Source organism: Chiloscyllium plagiosum, chromosome 11 (genome assembly GCF_004010195.1).
Source record: "Chiloscyllium plagiosum isolate BGI_BamShark_2017 chromosome 11, ASM401019v2, whole genome shotgun sequence".
Taxonomy (NCBI): domain Eukaryota; kingdom Metazoa; phylum Chordata; class Chondrichthyes; order Orectolobiformes; family Hemiscylliidae; genus Chiloscyllium; species Chiloscyllium plagiosum.
In genome coordinates, this window is record NC_057720.1 from 61,083,199 (window position 1) to 61,104,246 (window position 21,048).

Consider the following 21,048-nt stretch of genomic DNA (forward strand, 5'->3'; position numbering starts at 1 on the left):
CTGCGTGACATATTGCTGGAGGAAAGTATCGCAAATACTCTTATGAATTTGTTGCGCTAGCTACTCTGTTCAACTTGATTGACCCAAACCAAAAAGATGATGAAAGTCACCCATAATTAAAACTTACTTTTTTTCAACTTATTCTTTGAGACTCCCTGTTTCACGAAACTCCAATTGCACTCTAATATAACAAAGCAACACTCCAATGCAGGCAAGGGTTTCATGGTCATCATTAGACTCTTAACTCCATATGCTTTATTGCATTCAAATTCCATGGTGAGGTTCAAACTGGGGTTCCCAGACATTATTCTGTTAAAATGTTCTTTTTGTAAAATCCATTTTTATTTTTAAAGCTATTATTAATTCTGCTACTGCTCTTGTTCGTTGAGCTTTCTGCATAATAAACCTCAAATTTATGACTTAATCCATTAAATTTTGGTTATCCCTATTTGTATTATGAACACATTATAATATTGAATGCCTCCTTTTCCATTCCAACAAGGAGTCTGTGGTCACTCGTCATAGCAAACAGAAAAGTCTGGTTTAGTAATTATGACCAGAATCAATAACGATCTGAATTCTGGGTGACATAATTGCTGTGGGTGAATTTCTGTCTTCCTCTATCAGTGTGAAATATAGCACCAGCAATTTGTACCTCAAGAGATGTGAGCAAGTTGCTGTGCTGGGAACTGATTATTGGTCTTGATTCTGGCATGTGAAAACTATTCTCTGAGGAATACTATTCAGTGAATTGCAGATGTTTTCCAGAGATAATTCCTTAATCTTTTGAATCGTCAGTTTGATGTAAGGCCAATTATTAGTTTCCTCACTTTCATGACTTTTCTGAGAACAAAATGTTCAGACATATGTTGTTGAAAGCTTCACCTTTATTAAGTATTTGGAGATCCTTAATAGGCTTAAAAAAAACTTCATAACATCTTTCCCGACAAATTATCCTTTAGTTTTGCAGAAGTTATTTAGCTATGCAACACAAAAATACAACATGTTTGGAAAAGTATAGCAAAATAGACAATTATAAAGATCGAATAATGTGATTATTTATTATTATCTTAGAGAGTATGAAGAACAGGTAACAGACTATCTTCATATTACATAAGGAAATGTTTCTTGTCTTGGTTATTTTATCCAATTTGATTTATTTCAGTTTTCTAATATACTATTGTTAAAGCTAAATTCTATGTGCTGTTAAAACATTGAAGTTACAAAGCTTAAGCAATCATTTAATATTGGTACAGGTACATTTTTATAAAATATGTTAAAGAAGGAAGCTAATAAAACAATACTATTGTGATGTGATTGACCACTGTGATCTGTTATGGATGAAACCCCTTGCAATAGCAAGTCCTGCCTTTCAAGTTCCTTTCCAAATTTCAAGATTTTTCCATTCACAGCATTCAAATTATTATAGATGAGACCAAGGAGGAGACATTCTGTAGCCCCTGAAAACTGGTGTGGGATGCAGGATTAAATTATAGTAGCATTCAATTAATTATTAGATGTGCTATTGAGTGGTTGCATCCCTGACCAGGAACCCTAAATCCATACTTGGCTAGCACCACCTAAAACAAGTCTGTACTATTTAAAGCAAGCCAATACACCTTAAATCAAGATCCATTTAGGCTGCAGCAGTTGCTGCAAGTAGCTGAACTGGAGGACGAATGAATATGGCATAAAATCACAAGAGAACATGCTCCAAGATTCTCTTACACTGCATTAGAGGCCTTGTGGTCCTTTGTATTCAGGGGGCTCAGAAGGCTTCCAGACAAATGTAGTGAGGCAGTGGGACCAGATAATCGACACTGTTAATTCAATAGTATTACCCTGAGGAACTAGAAGCAGTGTCTGGGTCTCATCCTCAACGGTAACTTCCCTTCTGCTGAGGTACTGTTTTAATCACTACATTGACTTCATTCAGTCTCTATAAACCACAACACATCCTAACACTAATTCCTTCACTGCACCTATTTTTGTAAATGTGTTCATGGGAGCTGGGCATCACTTGATAAGCTGGCAGGACCATCCATAATTGCCCTGGATAAGGTCATGATGTGTTGCCTTCTTTAATTACTGCAGTAATGAAGAGTAGGAACTTCCACATCACTGTTAGGAATGGACTTCCAGGATATTGGCCCAGCAGAAATTAAGGATTGGTATTATAATCTCAAATCAGGATGGTGTGTGACCTGGTGGGAACTTGCAGATAGTGTGTTCACATGCATCTGCTGCCTTTGTTCTTCTAGGTGGTAGATAGAATATTTTTGGAAAATGCTGTTTAAGGAGACTTGGCAAATTCCAGCAGTGCATCTTGTGGATGATACTGCTGCCACTGTGTGTTGGTGGTGAAGGGAGTGAAGTTTGAAGGTAGTAGATGGGGTGCCAATCAAGTATGTTGCTTTAACAATAAAATACTATGGATGCAGGAAACTTGAAATAAAAGCAGAAATAGCTGGAGACAGCAGGTCTGGCAGCATGTGTGGAGGGAGAAACAGAGTTAATGTTACAAATCAGGTATGATTATTCTTTGAAACTAATTTCTGAAGATATTGATAGTAGAGCGTTCAATAATGGTAGCGCCATTCAACATCGAGAAGTGATGGCTGGATTCTCTCTTGTTGAAGATGATCATTGCCTGGCACTTGTGTAGTGCAAATGTTACTTGCCGTTGATCAGCCTTAACAAAGATATTGTCCAGGTCTTGCTGTATTTGAACATAGTCTGCGTCAGTATTTGAGGAGCTGTGAACAGTGATGAACATTGTGCAACTACTAATGACAATCCCCACTTCTGATGTTTTGGTGAAGGTCATTGATGAAGCAGCAGAAGACACTAGCCTTAAGAACTCCTTAGTGATGTCCAGAAACTAGGATGGCTGACCCCCAGCAGCCACAACCTTTCTTTGTAATAGGTAATGTTCCATCCAGTGGTTTTCTCCATGATTGCAGCTTTGCTCGGGCTCCATAATGCCATACCCAATCCAATGCTGCCTTGATGTTAAGAGCAGTCACTCTCACGTCTGGGGTTCAGCTCCTAGCTGCTTGTTTGGGCAAATATTGTAAAGAGTTCAGGAGATGAGTGGCTCTGGCAGAACCCAAGCTCAGCATCAGTGAGCAGGTTATTTCTTTGCATGTGTCATTAGACAGCGTTATCAACAACCCCTTCCATTAGATCAATGTGTGAGTATACTGATGGCCAGATTGGATATGTCCTGCTTTTTGTGCCTGGGACATACCTGGGCAGTTTTCTACAATGCTGGTTATATGCCAGTTTTGTTGGTGTACTGGAACAGCTTGGGTAGCGGCTGCTGGACCACCAGTCTTCAGCACTATTGTAGGAAGTGTAAGGGCCTTTGCAATATCCATTGTTTTCAGTGAGAGATGAGGCATGAGTGGTCCTTAACCAGAGTCGAGGGTAAGGACAATAGTGCTGGGTTGCTGGAGGTTCTGCTGCAGAGGGATCAAATGAGGACTTGATGGGGTGGCTAAGAGACAGGAGTTGATGGGCACACACACAAAACTGCTTGATGCATTGGCTGACCCCTCAGAAAGGTTATGAGCACTGTCAAGAACATGGAGGGATCTGGCAACAACAACATGCGTGCCTTTCCAATAAGGACATATGGACAAGATGAAAACACTTGTAAACCCAACCAATATGCAGGGTCTGTTGGCAAAAGGCATGCAATGTCATGAGAGCTGCAGTGGAAATTCAGACTGAAGTCCTGCAAGCTCACTTTGTTAACAGGTAAGTGTATTTTCTGCCACATAAGCTTCAGGAAGACTGGCTTGACAGTGCTCAGAGGGGCTGGCCTGGTCTCCAAGGGATCTTGCAATCTGCCCTTTGGTTGATTGCTAGGATTGCTGAATGCTTCCCTAGGACAGTGGCTGCATGAAGTACAAATCTGTTGACATCTCTCAGAGTGAAGTATTCATCCTCACCTTATTCCCACTTTTCCAGTGGCCTTACTGTTGCCTGTCAGCCAGCCAGTGAGCACAGTCTGGTATTGGGCTATCTAGAATTGCGGCTGAGCAGGATCATTGTGACAGCTTATCTGCAGGCTGCTCCACTGACAGACAATTGCCTTCCAACTGAAATACTGCAGCCACGAAGGTAGTCTTGCCTTGACACAAGAGGACGGGCCAAGGCACATAGACAACAGGCATCTAGCATCACTATCACTACACACGTGCACTTGTTGATATCTATATCTGTATTTACAATGTAGAGAAAAAAACATTTTTTGCATGAAGATGGTTGTCTTATTTGAGTTCATTGGAACTCCAGAATACTAGCAGTTGAGTTAGATTGTTTGAGATTAATTTTTCCTCTATCAGACTGGGCTCTAACCAGACTGAACTTCAGTGTACAGGGATTTACTCAATATCAACATCACTACAATCACTGGCATTTTTGCATGCGGTGAATTCCCTTTCTGGCAAAAGCCCATATTCATTTAGAAAGGATTCAACATCCACTGCAAAGAATTCTTCACCCAGCTGCTTGGTGATGTGTATGAAGTTGCCGATCAGCTCGCCTGCCTTGTACACGAGTAACGCTGGGAGAATGTGGTCAGAGAAGCGGTCACTAGCCCCAGTCTTAGAGGCCTTTATTTTACAGAACTTGACCAAGGGATATTCCAAAGCAAGACATGTTAGGGAATTAATCATAGAATCACAGCCCTTCACTCCATCTTCATAAATGTTCACCATCACAGTTGTTTTTTTCAACTCTTTTTCAATCACTTCCAAAAACTGATCACTGTTCTCCAGGTCATAGACCATTCCAAAATGAGGCCCGAAGCTCAGCTGCTGGTGCATCTCCTGCATACACTGCTGACGGTATTTACGAAGACAGGTCTCATCTTCTTTGCCCTGGATCATTTCATATTCCTGCACACTCATCTATATTTTGTGATTGAAAGAAAAATGGTTTCACAGGTTGCAATTAAAACATTAATTTATTTTGGGAAAATCCAGCACATATCTGATTCATGTAATCTTAATTGCTTCAAGGATTCCACTCCTTCAAGAAGGGTAATCTTAACTGTTTTAGATTTGAATTGGTTCATAAAGAATAAATTGTACATTGTTATTCACTGGATCATCCCTGAGTACAATACACAAATGTAATCATTTATACAATAACATTGTACATTATTGCGGGTACCACTACATCAATCACTTAGGAAATATGCAAATTTGGCTTTTACGGTAAACATAGGCTTTATGATTTCGTGTCTGTTAATTATTGGTTAAACCTTAATGGTTATTCCCACAGTTAGTGTTGTAATTACTTTTAGATTTGATCTTTGTCTTGATGCAAATCATTGCAGTGGCATGATTATATCAGCCAATGTGAGTGGGAAATTTGGGCACTACCTTTGACATGTCAAAAAACAGGTGTGTGATGGAATATTCTCAATTCGCCTGGATACATGTAGCTCCAACGCAAGATATTCAACACTATCCAGGACAAAGTAGTCCATTTGACCATGCACCCAGCCATCATTTTAAACATTCAGTCCCTTGACTGCCAGCAGCAATATGTATCATCTGCAAGATGTATTATAGTAACTCACCAACATCAGCTTCCAAACCTGCAACCTTTACTGTCTAAAAGGACAAAGGAGCATTACCACCTTCAAGTGTCCCCCCAACCACAGTTGGGTTATTGGCAAAGTCTTGAAACTTTCCTAACAGTACTGTAGGGGTTGTGCGTTAGATAGTTTGTGGTGGTTCAAGAAAGTGGCTTGTCACTACTTTCTCAAGGGCAATGAGAGATGGACAACAAATGCTGGTCTTATAGAAGATCCAATAAAAAAATATTTTAAATATCTTTGAAAAAGCTTTTAATTTCAGAACCTTCTCAGCATTCATAAATAAGATAAATTCTTTGCCAGTGTTATCCTTCTGCTGCTGAATAAAGAGAGCAAATATAAATGAAGAAAATATGTCTCAATTTAATTGTTAAGGACATATTGATAATTTTGATTAATAACTATAAGGTTGCTGAACTTTAAATCTGCATTATATGAAAGGATAATACACTGGGAGCTGGAATAAAAGGCTGAGAAGCTGATTTGTACAAATATTTCAACTTAGGTGATCCTTGTGAGATCAAGTTTCACAATGATGGAACTCCAATTGATTACGTTGACTATCTAGCTCAAATTTTAACATGTTATTTTTATTTTGGCAATCAAACATTGTTTTGAAGCCTAGGTTGCAGTGCACATTCTCCTGGGCATAAACGGCTTTAGTTAGAATCTAAACACTAGAGAAATATTAGACCAAAATTGATTATCAAAAATTGTGAAATAACTCACAAGCCTACTGAAACTCAGGGTAAAGTATCTGTTTTGGACGTAATTGGTAAAATAAGTGCAAAATTACCAACTATGTTGGCCTCAGTTCTAAATCTGAACTTCACTATGTTATGATCACTACTACCAAATTCTCCCTTACTCTTACCTCTACATCCAGGTTTGGTTAAATACAAAATCTTACACTGATTCTTCGATTGTTGAGTCTCTTATGTACTGAGTGAGAACAGAGCCATATTATAAAAATGGGATTCCCTTTTCATGGTTTACTGCTGCTGCTTTGTTTTTTGAGGGTCATTGAAAACTCCCTGCTTTTTACCTTTTAGATCTTTCAATATATTGCTTCTTTTCAATTCCATGCCATACTTTAATGATCTATAAATATTCCTGTTGATGGATCCCTTCCAACGCTTAAACTCAATTGACATTGGTTCTATATTTGCCTCACTGGTAGCTACACCCTTTCACCAGCTTTCAATATGTTATCTTAAATTAGTATAGTGTCTTCACTTCTCCTTCCTTGCTTTTCCAAATCCTGCAATATTTAGTTGCTAATCCTGATTTCTGTGTGGCCAAGTTTCATCTATCCCTATTATCCAATCTCTGCCTTAAGTTGGTGCCTCCACTTGACCTGTTTTCTCTTGTTTTGAATATTGTATATGCGACTGTGCCCAACAGCTGGCCTGCTCGTTTTAACTTACCTTACGACTTAACTTCTCTCTTGTGTCTTTGCCCTTACTGAGAGATCGATATGGTGATGACAGTTGTCTAAGGAGTTGTCTTTTGTTTGAAGGAGTGGTTTCATGGTCTTCACTCTCCAGCTTAAACTTCCTCCAATCATTTATTACCCCTTTTGGACCTGAAACACAATTATTGGTTATAATGCTGCTTTTTCTGTTCATCTGGGCAAAACAGATCAGCTAAGTTGTGTAGTTCCAACATAAAATATTTGTATTTCACAGTCTAGAAGCTCACCATTGTCTATGCTCCACACTTCTTCCAGCCACATCACTTCATTGTAACACATTTCACATATCCTGCCTGTACTTTCCCCTTCATACTTAACTAAATATGTGCATTAGTTTTATTTTAATCTTTGGTGCATATGTGTTCATTTTGAATGTTGATCGTGAAAATTTTTGTGCAGGAATGCACCAAAGATTGAAGCGAGCAAGCGGGAACAGATTGAGAAGAAGGGAATAGTTGAAACAAGGCTTGAATTGTAAAACCCGCTGATGCAAGGAATCTAAACTCCAGGCTGTGGGGGCCATGTGCTACTCTCTTGTCTTGGTTCAACAGTCTGCAAAGCTTCAGTGACTTTTTGAATTTTTATTATTTTTGCATGGCCAAACAATCAGAATTGCTTTCTGATTGGAGCATAAGACCTAAATATGAAGACCAAAATTTGCTTATATCATTTGTTTGAGTTAAATTTAAATTGACACCACTTTTTAACATTCCAAAATACCAAATTGAGAGGCTGGTAACAAATATTAAGCAATTTGGTTATGTGCCTTATTTTGTAAGGAGGAAAAAACACCCAAAGGGGATGAGGAGTGCCATTACTTTGGGGGAAAACAACAACTATTGGATTAATTATGGTATAAACACATGGTTAGCGATGGAATTTTGGTTATGTTTTGTATTTATAGTATTGTCAGTCCTTAAAGTTTTGATTGCATCCCAGAAAACATCAACCTTAAGTAAAGCATCATGAATCTACGTTGAAGCAAGTTATGTCCCTGCAGATATTACTTACCCAGATAAGATCATGTACAGTTGAAATACTGTACCATCCATGTGCAGCACTGTGCATTGCGAGGAGAAATAATTTGCAAAATAAATCACTGAATGTAACAGAAATAGTGCACAGTTACAGGAGCCTCCCTCCAGAAGGGTTCACGTATTATTTCTGACCCAGATAAGCGCTGAGATAATGAAATCAATTTTACTGAACCTCTGGGGAGTATCATGCACCACGTAGACTTCAAAAGCTTTTATTATTCAGCCACAGCGCTCACTCCTGAGAGGCCAAAAGTGAAATCATTTTGATTCAAGAAATTGACGCTTCTTTCATAAAGATGAGAGCCAGGGTTTCATGCAAAAAAACTCTTTGCTTTGGATACTTTACACAGTTTCTGAAAACGTTGATTCTGGGTTTTGTTTGAAAACAGTGAAATTGCATCGTGTTCAAGCACCTTTTCTGACAACAGTACTGTTAGGATGAATATTATGGTAGTTATTGAAACATGTCATGATATCATTGACATGGAATGATAGACTCAGGACATGGGGGTGACAGTGATATTAAGCAAAGATGGTGACTTTTATTTGGAAAAACAGAGCCTGAAGACCTGAAACAAAATGATGATAAAATGGTACAACATTCAGTAGGGTGACTGAAAGCTGGCATCCACTGTATCTTCACAAAAGCACCCCAAAGAACTGCAGGTACTGGAAATTGGAAATAGAAACAGAAATTGCTGGAAAAATTCAGTAGGTCTGGCAGAATCTATTGAGAGAAAGCAGAGTTACTGTACTGAGGAAGGGTCACTGGACCTGAAACATTAACTCTGCTTTCTCTCCATATTTGCTGCCAGACCTGCTGAGCTTTTCCAGTGATTTCTGTTTTTGTTCCCACTGTGTTTTAGTTTATTTCTACACTTTTTGTATTATATCCATGTAGAATGCCTGATGTATTCTTCAAAAATACAATGGAGATTATGTAAGAGTACTTGGGGAGCAATAAACTGCTGTGTTCTTTATTTATGCTCTGGGCACACAATATAATTGGTTAAGTGAAAACACATTGTGGAACATAAGAGATCCAGGACCTTACCCCTGAAGTAGCCAGAAACATGTAAGCCAAAATATTTAAAACAAAATTCTACAAAATCCTCAAAATATAACACATTCTCCCCAATTACCTCCTTCACAATTCTGCAACCAACCAAACAGAAATATGGAAGAGTAATTTTTGTCTGTGATTTGTATTTCTCTTTCTTAAGAGTACTTAGCTCCCTTTTACATAAGGATCTCTTGGACCTCAACACACGTCTTGGTCACTTTGTGGTTTGATTTATCAGTGGAGTGTGTTCTGTTCGATTACCTGTATTCATAGCTGACATTTCAATATTTGAATCAGGTTCCACATCTTCATCCCAGCTTTGTCCACGTTCCATCCTGGATGTGTATGTAATGGAAGATGCCTGTATGTGGAACAGATAACAGGAAGATAAGATGAAATCTAAAATTTGAAAACAGCAATGATAAAAGGGATTGAAACTGAACAGACTGCTGGATCTTGGCCAAGGCACCAGAATAGTCTTTTTGAGCTAGCAGTCTCTCTCTAATAGCTGGGAGCGTGTGCCAAAACTGGGAGTGCAGTCTCATAGACTAGTCAGTATGACCGTTTCACGCTCACAAAACAACCTTACAATGTCCATTATCGCCATCCCTGGCAGTGATATAGGACATCAGAGATGGCAACACAGTCATATACAGTCAGGAGGGCAACAGCCTGGGAGTCCTTAACATTGACTCCGGACTCAATAAAATCTTATGGGATCAGTTCAAACATGGGCAAGGAAACCTCCTCCTTATTACCACCTATTACCAGCCCAGGGGATGAATCAATTCTCCATGTTGAACATTACTAGAAGGAAGCACTGAGATTTGCAAGAGCACAGAATGTATGTCTAGCTCAAGAAAACAGCTGCCTGGTTGGATTTGCAGCAAGTGGTGAGAAAGCCAAGAAGGAAAAACCCATGTGATCTCATACTCAGCAGTCTATCTGCCACAGATATATTCATTTATGAAAGTTTCAATATGACAGCTGCACAGTCCTTGGAGTGACAAAGTCCTGCCTTCGAATTGAGGATGGTATTATGTGGCACCACTATGCTGCTGGATGGATGGGATTTCAAATAGATCAAGCAATTTAAGACTGGACATCCAGCAGATGCTGTGTGTCATTAGCAATGGCAGAATTGTATTCAAACACAACTTGAAAACCACATGAAATAAATCAAAGAACTGTAGATGCTGAAAATCTGAAACAAAAACTGAAATTGCAGGACTGGCATCATCTGTGGAGGAAAAGCAGTGTTAATGTTTGGAGTCCGGTGACTGTTGAAACCTCATGGCCTGGCATATCCCCCACTGTCACATTACCATCAAGACGGGGATCAACCCCTGGTAAGATTACATCCAGAGTACTGGGTAAAGTAATTGGTATCCTTACCTAAGGAAGGATAGAAATATGTTGGTAACAGTCCAGAGAATTTGACTCTATTAAATCCTGGAATGGGAAGATTTCTTTTGAGAAAGGTTTGGACTGACTGGGCTTGTATCTGCTCAGTGCTGAAAATGTGTTGCTGGAACACATCCAGTACACATTTTCAGCTCTGATCTCCAGCATCTGCAGTCCTCACTTTCTCCTTGTATCTGCTCAGGTTTATAACTGTAAAAGGGGATTTAATTACAACATATAACGTCCTGAAGGAGCTTTGAAGAATTGTATCTGGAACCAGCTTCACCATATAAAAGCAAGACATTTCCAGAGATGAGGGTTTGTTTTCTCTCACTTTCTTGTAAGTCTTTAGGACTTAATTCCTCAAAAGATAGTGGAAGCAAACTCTTGAATATTTTTAAGGCAGAAGTGGGATTGATTCTTTGTAAGTGAGAGGATGAAAGGTTATCAGGAGTAGACAAGAATGTGGAGTTCAGGTTATGGTCTGATCAGCTTAATCTTATCAAATATCAGGGAATTCTTAAAGGTTTATATGACTTATCCAGTTTCTGGTCACTGGTGACTCTTGCAATGTGGATATACTGGGTATTCAGTGATGGCAGTGCATTCGGACTTCATAGAGTGTGGGTTGAATTTTCTGTTTTTGGTCATTGTCTGGCATCTGTGTGGCACAAGTGTTATTTGCCACTAATCGGACCAAGCCTGAGTTTTGACTAAGTCTTGCTACATTTTTATGGCTAAAAGGTCTACTTCTGCCCCTATTTTGTATGTTTATATATTCACCTATAAACCTAGTTCAATGAAGAGTGCAGGAGAGAAGGCTAGGAGAAGCACTAGGCATATCGAGGAATGGAATATCAGCCTGGTGAAACTAGAACAATAGATTACCTGCTTGTGAAAAGCAGCATAAGCAGCAAGTGATAGACAGAAATAAGTGACCCCACCATAAATAGATCAGATCTTATCTCTGCCGTCTGGTCACATCAAGTTGTGTATGGTGATGAGTAACTAGACAAATCAGTGGAGGAAGAGGTTCCTCAAAAATTAAATTCCCATTCTCATTGATGAGAGAACCCCTCACTTCAGCTCAAAAGGTAAGGCTGAAGCAACTACAATTTTAGTCAACCAAAAGTGCGGAGTGGCTGAACAAAGTCAGTCTCCTCCTAACATCCCAGCCATTTTAATACCAGTCTATAGACAATTCAATTCAGTCCACATGATATCAGGAAGTGGCCCAGGAACTGGGTACAGGAAAGGATATAGGCCCTGACAATAATATGGTGATAGCACTGAAGATTTGTGCTCCAGCACTAGATGAGTTCCTAGCTAAGCTGCTCCAGAACAGTTGTACCAACAGCATCTACCTGGTACATAAAATTGAAGACAAATCCAACACGGCAAATTACTGCCTCTTCAGCCTGCTCTCAAACATCAGTAAAATGATGGAAAGCGTCATCAACAGTGCTCTCCAGCTTAACAATAGCCTGCTCATCGGTGCTTAGCTGGAATGATTCCAGACCCATTCAGCTCCTGACCTTTGCTTCAAACTTGGACAGAAGAGTTGGGCACAAAGAGGGAAGTGAGTGTAACTGCACTTGACATCAGGGCAGTATTTTGAGTGTGGCATCGAGGAGCTTGGGAAACACTGGAGTCAATAGGAATTGTGAGGAAAATTCTCCATGAGTTCGAGTAATACCTAGCAGAAAGGAAAATAGTTATGGAGGTTGGAAATCAATCATCTCAGCCACAGGAATCTCTAGAATAGTGTCCTACCCCCAGTCATCTTCAACTGCTTCATCAATGACCTTCCCTCCATTGTAAGGTCAGAGTTGGGGATGTTTGCTGATGATTGCACAATGGGGTTCAACACCATTTTTGACTCCCCAGATACTGAAGAGTTGGAGGATTTGAGCTATAGAGAGAGGTTGAATAGGTTAGGGCTATTTTCCCTGGAGCATTGGAGGCTAAGGGGTGACCTTATAGAGATATATAAAATCATGAGAGGCATGGATAGGATAAATAGACAAAGTCTTTTTCCTGGGGTGGGAGAGTCAGAACTTGAGGGCATAGGTTTAGGGTGAGAGGGGAAAGATATAAAAGAGACCTAAAGGGCAACTTTTCATGCAGAGGGTGGTGAGTGTATGGAATGAGCTGCCAGAGGAAATGGTGGAAGCTAGTACAATTGCAACATTTAAAAAGCATCTGGGATGGGTCTTGGAGTGATATGGCACAGGTGCTGGCAAGTGGGACTAGATTAGGTTAGGATGTCTGGTTGTCATGGACGGGTTGGACCGAAGAGTCTGTTTCCATGCTGTACATCTCTATGACTCTATGACTCTATGTCCATTGACCACAAGTGGTAAGTAACATTCACACCATGCGTGTCCCAGGCAATGTCCATCTCCAAAAAGAGACAATTTAACGGTCGGTCCCTGATGTGCAATCACATTACCAACTCTTAATCCACTACGATCAATATCTTGAGAAGTTACCATTGTCCAGTAACTGAACTCAGCCAGCCATATAAATACCGCAAGAGCAAGTTAGGGGCTGGCAATTCTGCACCGAATGTCACAAAGCTGGTCCTTTTTCTAAAAGCTGGTCCTTCTTCTCAAGGATACTGTGTCCTTGTTTTTTTTTCAGGGGGTAGTAAAACACTGTGAATCAGCTGGGTTCATACAGAAATGAAAAGGCTATTGGGAGGCCTTTTTGTTTATATGTAAACAGATGCGACTTTAAGCCAAAGCTTTTATGTTTTAGAAGTAACCTGTGTAAGTCAAGGGGGCATGGCCAGCTCTCTGGCTGTGCAATTCAGTTTAGAACTTGAGAGTCAGTTCAGCAGTGGGCTGTATGGGAACAGGCTGCTAGACTCTCTCTTCTTCTGCCCTTCTAACTTCGACCTGTAAGCTTTTGTTTCATTTTGCTCTTGTGTTTAAGGGGTTTGTTTATTGGGACTGTTGTGTATTTTTGGAACAGCATAATTAAGTCTAGTTTGGGATAGTCTGAGCACTGTAGGTATTCTATATTCTGTTCTTTGTGTTTCATTCTGTAATTTTGTGAATAAATTTTTGTCTGTTTTAAAATCTGGTAGTCAACCTAGCTAATTTACTCTGGGTAACTTTTGCTGTGCACTTAACAAAGCAAATTGCAAAGTTATGGTCTTAACTGCCTGCTTAAGAATGTTTTGAATGATCTGGTCTCATCTATAAGAGATTGGGGGCTCTTTGCGGGATTTAAACAGCGAGTAGTAGGCGCTAATGTCTTTGTTTTAGGTGTTGATTTGGTTGGGTAGACAAAGCTGGGGATAGCAATGGCTCTTTCAGTCACGAAAAGTTTTCTGAAGTGGAAGAGGTGAACTTAGTAGTTTTACAAAAGGTGAATAAGACCAAGCTGCAGGAATTAGCTGCCAAGCTGGGGTTAGAGCTGCCTCCTTCTGTGAGGAAAGGAGAGATAATTACAGCAGTAACTCAGCATTTAAACTTGCTGGAAAATCCATCAGGATCTATAGAGATGGCAAGAATTCACTTGCAAATGAAGCAGCTGGAAAGGGCAGCAGAAATGAAACAATTTGAGTTATGATTAAAAGCAGAAGAGGAAACCATTCCTGATGAAGGGTTTTTGCCCAAAACGTCAATTTTCCTGCTCTTCGGATGCCGCCTGACTGGCTGTGCTTTTCCAGCACCACACTCTTGGTACTGGACAAACTCTCAGGTCCAGGAATACAATTTGTCCTTGCAAATGACGTAGCTGATTCACCAGTAGGTGTGCTGCCTACTCTAGTTGAAAAGCTAGTGGAGATGCAGTTAACTGAAGAAATGCAGGACATTTATTTAGGAATCTTCCCAGATTGTGGCTTAATGAGACCACAGAGTCACAAGTTGAAGGAGGAGCGATCAAAAGGCATAGATAAGGAAGCTGAAGAAGCATTATCAGAGAACTTTTGATGAGGGACAAAACAGGCGTAAATAGGTAAACATGCAAATATCTTTAGCTCTGCTAAGCTTATTGAATTACAGCAGAAAGATGAGAACTTAAAGCAGTCATATCAAAAGGCATATACAGACAAGGAAAGGGAATATATCCTTATGTATTATTATTTAACAAATGGTGTATTAATGAGGAAATGGAGACCATCACACATTCAAGCAGATGAGAAATGGGCAGAAGTTCATCAGATTGTTTTGCCAGTGGGATATAGAATGGAGGTGCTGCGAGTGGCGCATGAGCTACCACTTGGAGGTCATTTAGGGGTGAGGAAAACACAGGCTAAAATACAAAGACGTTTTTACTATCCTGGACAACACAAAGATGTAGTTGAATTTTTTTCAGATGAGTCATACATGTCAGCTAATCAGAAAACCACAGGCAGTAATAAAACCTGCACCTTTAATACCTATTCCAGCATTTGAGGAACCTTTCACAGCAGTCTTGGTTGATTGCGAAGGTCCTCTACCTCAAACAAAAAGTGGGAATAAGTAAGTTATTAATAATAATGGATGTTTCGACTCGATTTTCAGAGGCAGTACCATTATGCAATATCACAGCGAAAAAGGTTGTAGAAGAATTAGTCAAATTCTTTTACCAGATACGGACTACTGATAGAGATCCAGTCAGACCAAGGGTCAGACCTCACATCCAAACTATTCAAGGATGTTATGGATAACTTGGGGATAAAGCAATTCAAATCTACTGTGAACCATCCGGAATTGCAGGGAATACTAGAGAGATGGCATCAAACATTAGAGACCATGTTGAGGGATTACACTCAGGATTACCAAGATAATTGGGATAAGGGAGTTCCGTTTGTGCTTTTTGCAATTAGAGATGCACCAAATAAAGTGACCAAAGTCAGTCCATTTGAATTAATTTTGGGGCATGAAATCAGAGGATCGTTAAAATTGATTAAGGAGATCTTAATAAATCAGAATTCAGAGACCACCCATTTGGACTATGTGTCAACTTTTAGAGAATGACTAAATAGAGCTGGGGAATTGGCTAGACAGCATTTAGAATATTGCAGCATACCATGAAACAAGAAGTAGATAAGAAATCAAAAATTCACAATTTTTCCATTCGGGATAAGGTATTGGTGTTACTTCCAGTAATAGGTGAACCTTTAAAAGGCAAGGTTTATTGGACCTTGTCAAATAGAAAGGAAATTGAGTGAGGTGAACACTCCAGGCGGGAAGAAACCTCACAGAGTGTGTCATGTGAATATGTTCAAAAGGTATTTTGACATGGAAGAAAAGCAAGAGGAGAAGGTGTTAATGATTACAGCACAGAACATTTGGACTATGTGTCAACTTTTAGAGAATGACTAAATAGAGCTGGGGAATTGGCTAGACAGCATTTAAAATATTGCAGCATACCATGAAACAAGAAGCAGATAAGAAATCAAAAATTCACAATTTTTCCATTCGGGATAAGGTATTGGTGTTACTTCCTGTAATAGGTGAACCTTTAAAATGCAAGGTTTATTGGACCTTGTCAAAAGAAAGGAAATTGAGTGAGGTGAACACCTTGATAGGGACTCCAGGCGGGAAGAAACCTCACAGAGTGTGTCATGTGAATATGTTCAAAAGATATTTTGACAGGGAAGAAAAGCAAGAGGAGAAGGTGTTAATGATTACAGCACAGAAGGAAGAACTATGGAAAATAAAGAACATGAAAGCATGGGAAGGGTTAAAGCATGAAGACCACTGGCAATCTGTGGTCTGTGGAAGGCAGGATGGGATAAGAATAATGGAATGCTCTGACACCAATTAGCAGAGTAAGGTTAAGGCTGAAAGGCCACTATGGCGAGATGAGCTAACACAAGTAATAAAGCAAGTTAAGTGTTATTTTGACAGGATTGGGTCCATAAATATTTGGGACATGACATTAAAATATCTAATTAATAATTAGTAGAGTCAGCTTGAGACAGGAGACTATTGTAACAGATCAAATAGCTAAATATCTATCATGACAGGTTAGTCTGGAATAGAAGATCATTGTAGCAGAGTTAGCAATAAATATCTAACCGTGACATTAGAATAACATTACGTAGAATGTACAACTAAAGAGATAATGGAACTACATCATTGGTTTATTGTGTAGCTAGAGAGAGGTGCTTAGATTAATATAGTTGGACATACTAATAAGCTAACAGAAACATGATAAAAAAAGATATAAAAATCCTCGGACCCTGAGGTTCGGGGGCATTCAAGAATCTGCTTTCTCAGTGTCATGGCTTTTTGTTTGCAAATAAAGGACCTACTTCTTGAAGAACTCTCTGTGTTTTCTGGTGATTCTCTATATTTTCTCCACAACAGAACCAAATTCAAAGGATTCTGAATTGGACATTCCTCAAATCAAATTGGACATTGAGGAAGTTGTCAAAAATTGGAATTGATTATTGAGTTACCTTCCACAAAAAAATCAAAATGACCTGAAAGAGTTATCGCTATTACATAGGGAGATATGCAGAAATAAACTGGGAAGTACTAACCTAATTGTGCATGATATAGATACAGGAGATGCTGTTCTGATTAAGCAACATCCTTATTGGCGTAATCCTCTAAAGTTGACACAGGTTCAGAAAGAGACAGAACGCATGCTCCAAGATGGCATAATTGAAGTGAGTTGCAGTGACTGGAACTCACCTGTAGTAATGGTGCCAAAGCCAGACGGTACCCATTGGTTATGTGTGGACATTTGCGATGTCAATGCCATTACAAAGACTGATGCATGTCTAATTCCACAGTTGGAGGACTGTGTTGAAAAGGTGGAACAAGCAACTTATATTTATAAGTTGGACTTGCTCAGAGGCTACTGGCGTTACCTCTGTCAGAGAGAACAAAGGCAATTTCAGCTTTCATGACGCCAGATGGATTGTATCAGTTCAAAGTCATGCCATTTAGTATGAAAAACACTCCAGCCACATTTCAGACACTGACTAATAAGGTCATTGCCGGGTTACCCGACTGTATTGTTTACAGTGATGACCTGGTGATTTTTAGTCACTCATGGAAGGAACATTTACAGCATCTATCGGACTTTTCGATCAACTTCAGAAGGCAGGCTTAGTGGTAAACCTAGCTAAAAGTGAATTTGCCAAAGCCCAAGTCACCTTCCTGGGCCACTTTGTTGGACATGGACAAATGACCCCACAGGATGTGAAAATGAAAGTAATTGGGGAATTTCCCACACCGTCGATGAAAAGAGCAGTACGAAGATTTCTGAGATTTAGCGGATTTTACCAAAAGTTTGTGGTGAACCTGTTTGTGGTGAAAAGTTTGTGCAGTGTGGCTCCTCCACTCAACGAATTGTTAAAAAAGGGCAAGAAGTTTCAGTGGACAGTAGACTGTCAAAAGGCATTTAACAGCCTAAAATGAGGTTGGTGTGCCAAGCGGGCCGAGATTTCTTCAGGAATGAGGCTGGTGTGCGAAGCGGGCTAAGATTTCTTCAGGAATGAGGCTGAACATCTCAGCCCGCTTGACACACCAGCCTCATTCCTGAAGAAGGGCTTATGCCCGAAACGTTGATTCTCCTGCTCCTTGGATGTTGCCTGGCCTGCTGCGCTTTTCCAGCACCACACTTTTCAACTCATGGGTGCCAGGGTCAGGGTATTTCAGATCAAGGCTACAGGATTGTTAAGGGGGAAGGAGAGCAGTCAGAAGTCATGGTACACATCAGTACCAATGACATAGGTAGGGAAAGGGAGGAGGATCTGAAAAGAGACTATAGTGAGTTAGTTGGAAGCTAGAAGGCAGGATGAGCAGAGTCGTAATCTCAGGACTGTTACTGGTGCCACATGCTAGTGAGGCTAGGAATAGAGAGCGAGTGCAGATGAACATGTGGTTGCAGGTCTGGTGTAGGAGGGAGGGCTTCAGATATGTAGATCATTGGGATACCTTCTGGGGAAGGTGGGACCTGTACAAGAAGGATGGGTTACACCTGAACTGGAGGGGTACCAATATCCTGGGCAGGAGGCTTGCTAGAGCTCTTTGGGAGGGTTTTCTCTTTACTAGATAAGAAAGAAGCTTACTTTAGGTTAAGTAGGCGAGGTTCAGACAGTGCTTTAGAAAGTTACAAGGTAGCCAGGAAGGAACTGAAGAATGGACTTAGGAGAAGGGACTATGAAAAAGCTAGAAAAGACTATGAAAAAGCTTTAGCAGTTAGGAGTAAGGAAAACCTTAAGGCATTCTGCACTTACACGAGGAACAATAAGATGGCCAGAGTGAGGGTACTGCCGATCAGGGATAGTGGATGGAACTTGCTCCTGGAGTCGCAGGAGGTAGGGGAGGTCATTAATGAATACTTTGTTTCAGTATTCACAACTAAGAGGCACCATAACATTTCTGAGGACAGCATGAAACAGACTGATATGATAGAACAGTTTGATATTAAAAAGGAGGATATGCTAAAAGTTTTGAAAAACATAAGGGTAGACAAATCCCCTGGGTCAGACAGGAAATACCCTATTTTACTACAGGAATTGAAGGAAGAGACTGCTGTGCCTTTGACATTGATCTTTGCATCCTCACTGCCTACTGGAGTAGTGCCAGATGATTGAAGGGTGGCAAGTGTTATTCTCTTGTTCAAGAAAGTGCCTAGGAATAATCCTGAGAATTACAGACCAGTCAGTCTTACGTCAGTATTGGTTAGAGTATTGGAGAGGATTCTGAGAGCAGGATTTATGATTACTTGGAAAACCATAGTTTGATTACAGATAGCCAGCATAGCTTTGTGAGGGGAAAGTCATGCCTCAGAAATCTTACCGAATTCTTTGACGATGTGACAAAACACGTTGCTTAAGGTTGAGCAATGGATGTGGTATACATGGATTTTAGCAAGGCATTTGATAAGGTTCCCCATGATAGGCTCATTCAGAAAGTAAAGAGGCATGGGATACAGGGAAATTTGGCTGTCTGGATACAGAATTGTCTGGCCCATAGAAGACAGAGGGTGGTGATAAATGGAAAGTATTCAGCCTGGAGTTCTGTGACCAGTGGTATTCCACAGGGATCAGTTCTAGGACGTCTGCTCTTTGTGATTTTTATGAATGACTAGGATGAAGAAATGGAAGGGTGAGTTAGTAAGTTTGCTGAAGACACAAAGGTTGGTGGAGTTGTGGATAGTGTGGAGGGCTGTTGTAGGTTGCAACAGGACATTGACAGGATGCAGAGCTGGGCTGATAAGTGGCAGATGGAGTTCAGCCTGGAAATGTGTGAAGTCATTCACTTTGGAAGGTCAAATTAGAATGCATAATACAGGGCAGGATTCTTGGCAGTGTGGAGGAAACAATGGATCTTGGGGTCCATGTCCACAGATTCCTAAAAGTCGCCACCCAGGTTGATAAGGTTGTTAACAAGGCATATGGTGTGTGGCTTTCATTAGCAGGGCCATTGAATTTAAGAGCCATGTGGTTATGCTGCAGCTCTATAGAGCCCACGTTGGACCACACTTGGAATATTGTGTTCAGTTCTGGTCACCTCATTATAGGAAAGATGTGGAAGCTTTTGAGAGGTTGCAGAAGAGGATGCTGCCTGGACTGGAGGGCATGCCTTATGAAGAAAGGTTGAGAGAGCTAGGGCTTTTCTCACTGGAGCGAAGAAGGAAGAGAGGTAACTTGATAGAGGTGTACAAGATGTTGAGAGGCATAGATAGAGTGGTTAGCCAGAGACATTTTCCCTTGGTGGAAATGTCTATCACGAGGGGGCATATAATTGTTGTTTTAAGTCTGTCCAAGAGAAAGGCTGTATTAGTGAGTACAGTGAGTTCTTTCTTGATTATATGTTTTTGAAGATAAGTCTTTTGATTAAACTTAAAATATAAGCCAGAGCTCTTAATTTAACCTGGTGCAGTGTTTGTAGAGGAATAAGACGGTGTTATTTTCTGGGTCTGTAGATTGTGAAGGAGCAAAAATGGCCTTTGCAGTGATATGTACTTAGAACAAAGAACATTACAGCACAGTACAGGCCCTTCGGCCCTCGATGTTGCGCCAACCTGTCAAACTAATCTGAAGCAAATCCCACCTACACTATTCCATGTATGCCCATATGCCTGTCCAATGACGACTTAAATGCACTAAAACTTGGCGAATCTACTACCCTGGCAGGCAAAGCATTCCATACCCTTACTACTCTCTGAGTAAAGAAACTACCTCTGACGTCTGTCTTATACCTATCTCCCCTCACTTTAAAGTTGTGTCCCCTTGTGTTTGCCATTCCCGTACTTGGAAAAAGGCTCTCCCTGTCCACCCTATCTAACCCTCTGATTATCTTGTATGTCTCTATTAAGTCACCTCTCAACCTTCCTCTCTCTAACGAGAACAGCCTCAAGGCCCTCAGCCTTTCCTCGTAAGACATTCCTTCCATACCAGGCAACATCCTAGTAAATCTCCTCTGCACCCTTTCCAAACTTCCACATCCTTCTTATAATGCGGTGACCAGAACTGTACACAATACTCCAAGTG

General features: G+C 40.3%; 1 protein-coding gene across 1 annotated transcript in view; it reads right to left on the reverse strand.

Moving 5' to 3' along the window:
- Window positions 1-2,445: 2,445 nt before the first annotated feature.
- LOC122554452 (phosducin-like) overlaps window positions 2,446-21,048 on the reverse strand; it is a 57,232-nt gene continuing 38,629 nt past the window's right edge. Inside the window, exons 2-4 of the mRNA XM_043699512.1 lie at window positions 9,450-9,549; window positions 7,042-7,199; window positions 2,446-4,919 (exon numbers count right to left, since the gene is read on the reverse strand). Of these exons, the coding sequence (XP_043555447.1) occupies window positions 4,392-4,919; window positions 7,042-7,199; window positions 9,450-9,522 (759 nt within the window). The 5' untranslated portion in view covers window positions 9,523-9,549 and the 3' untranslated portion in view covers window positions 2,446-4,391. The remainder of the gene's footprint in view (window positions 4,920-7,041; window positions 7,200-9,449; window positions 9,550-21,048) is intronic.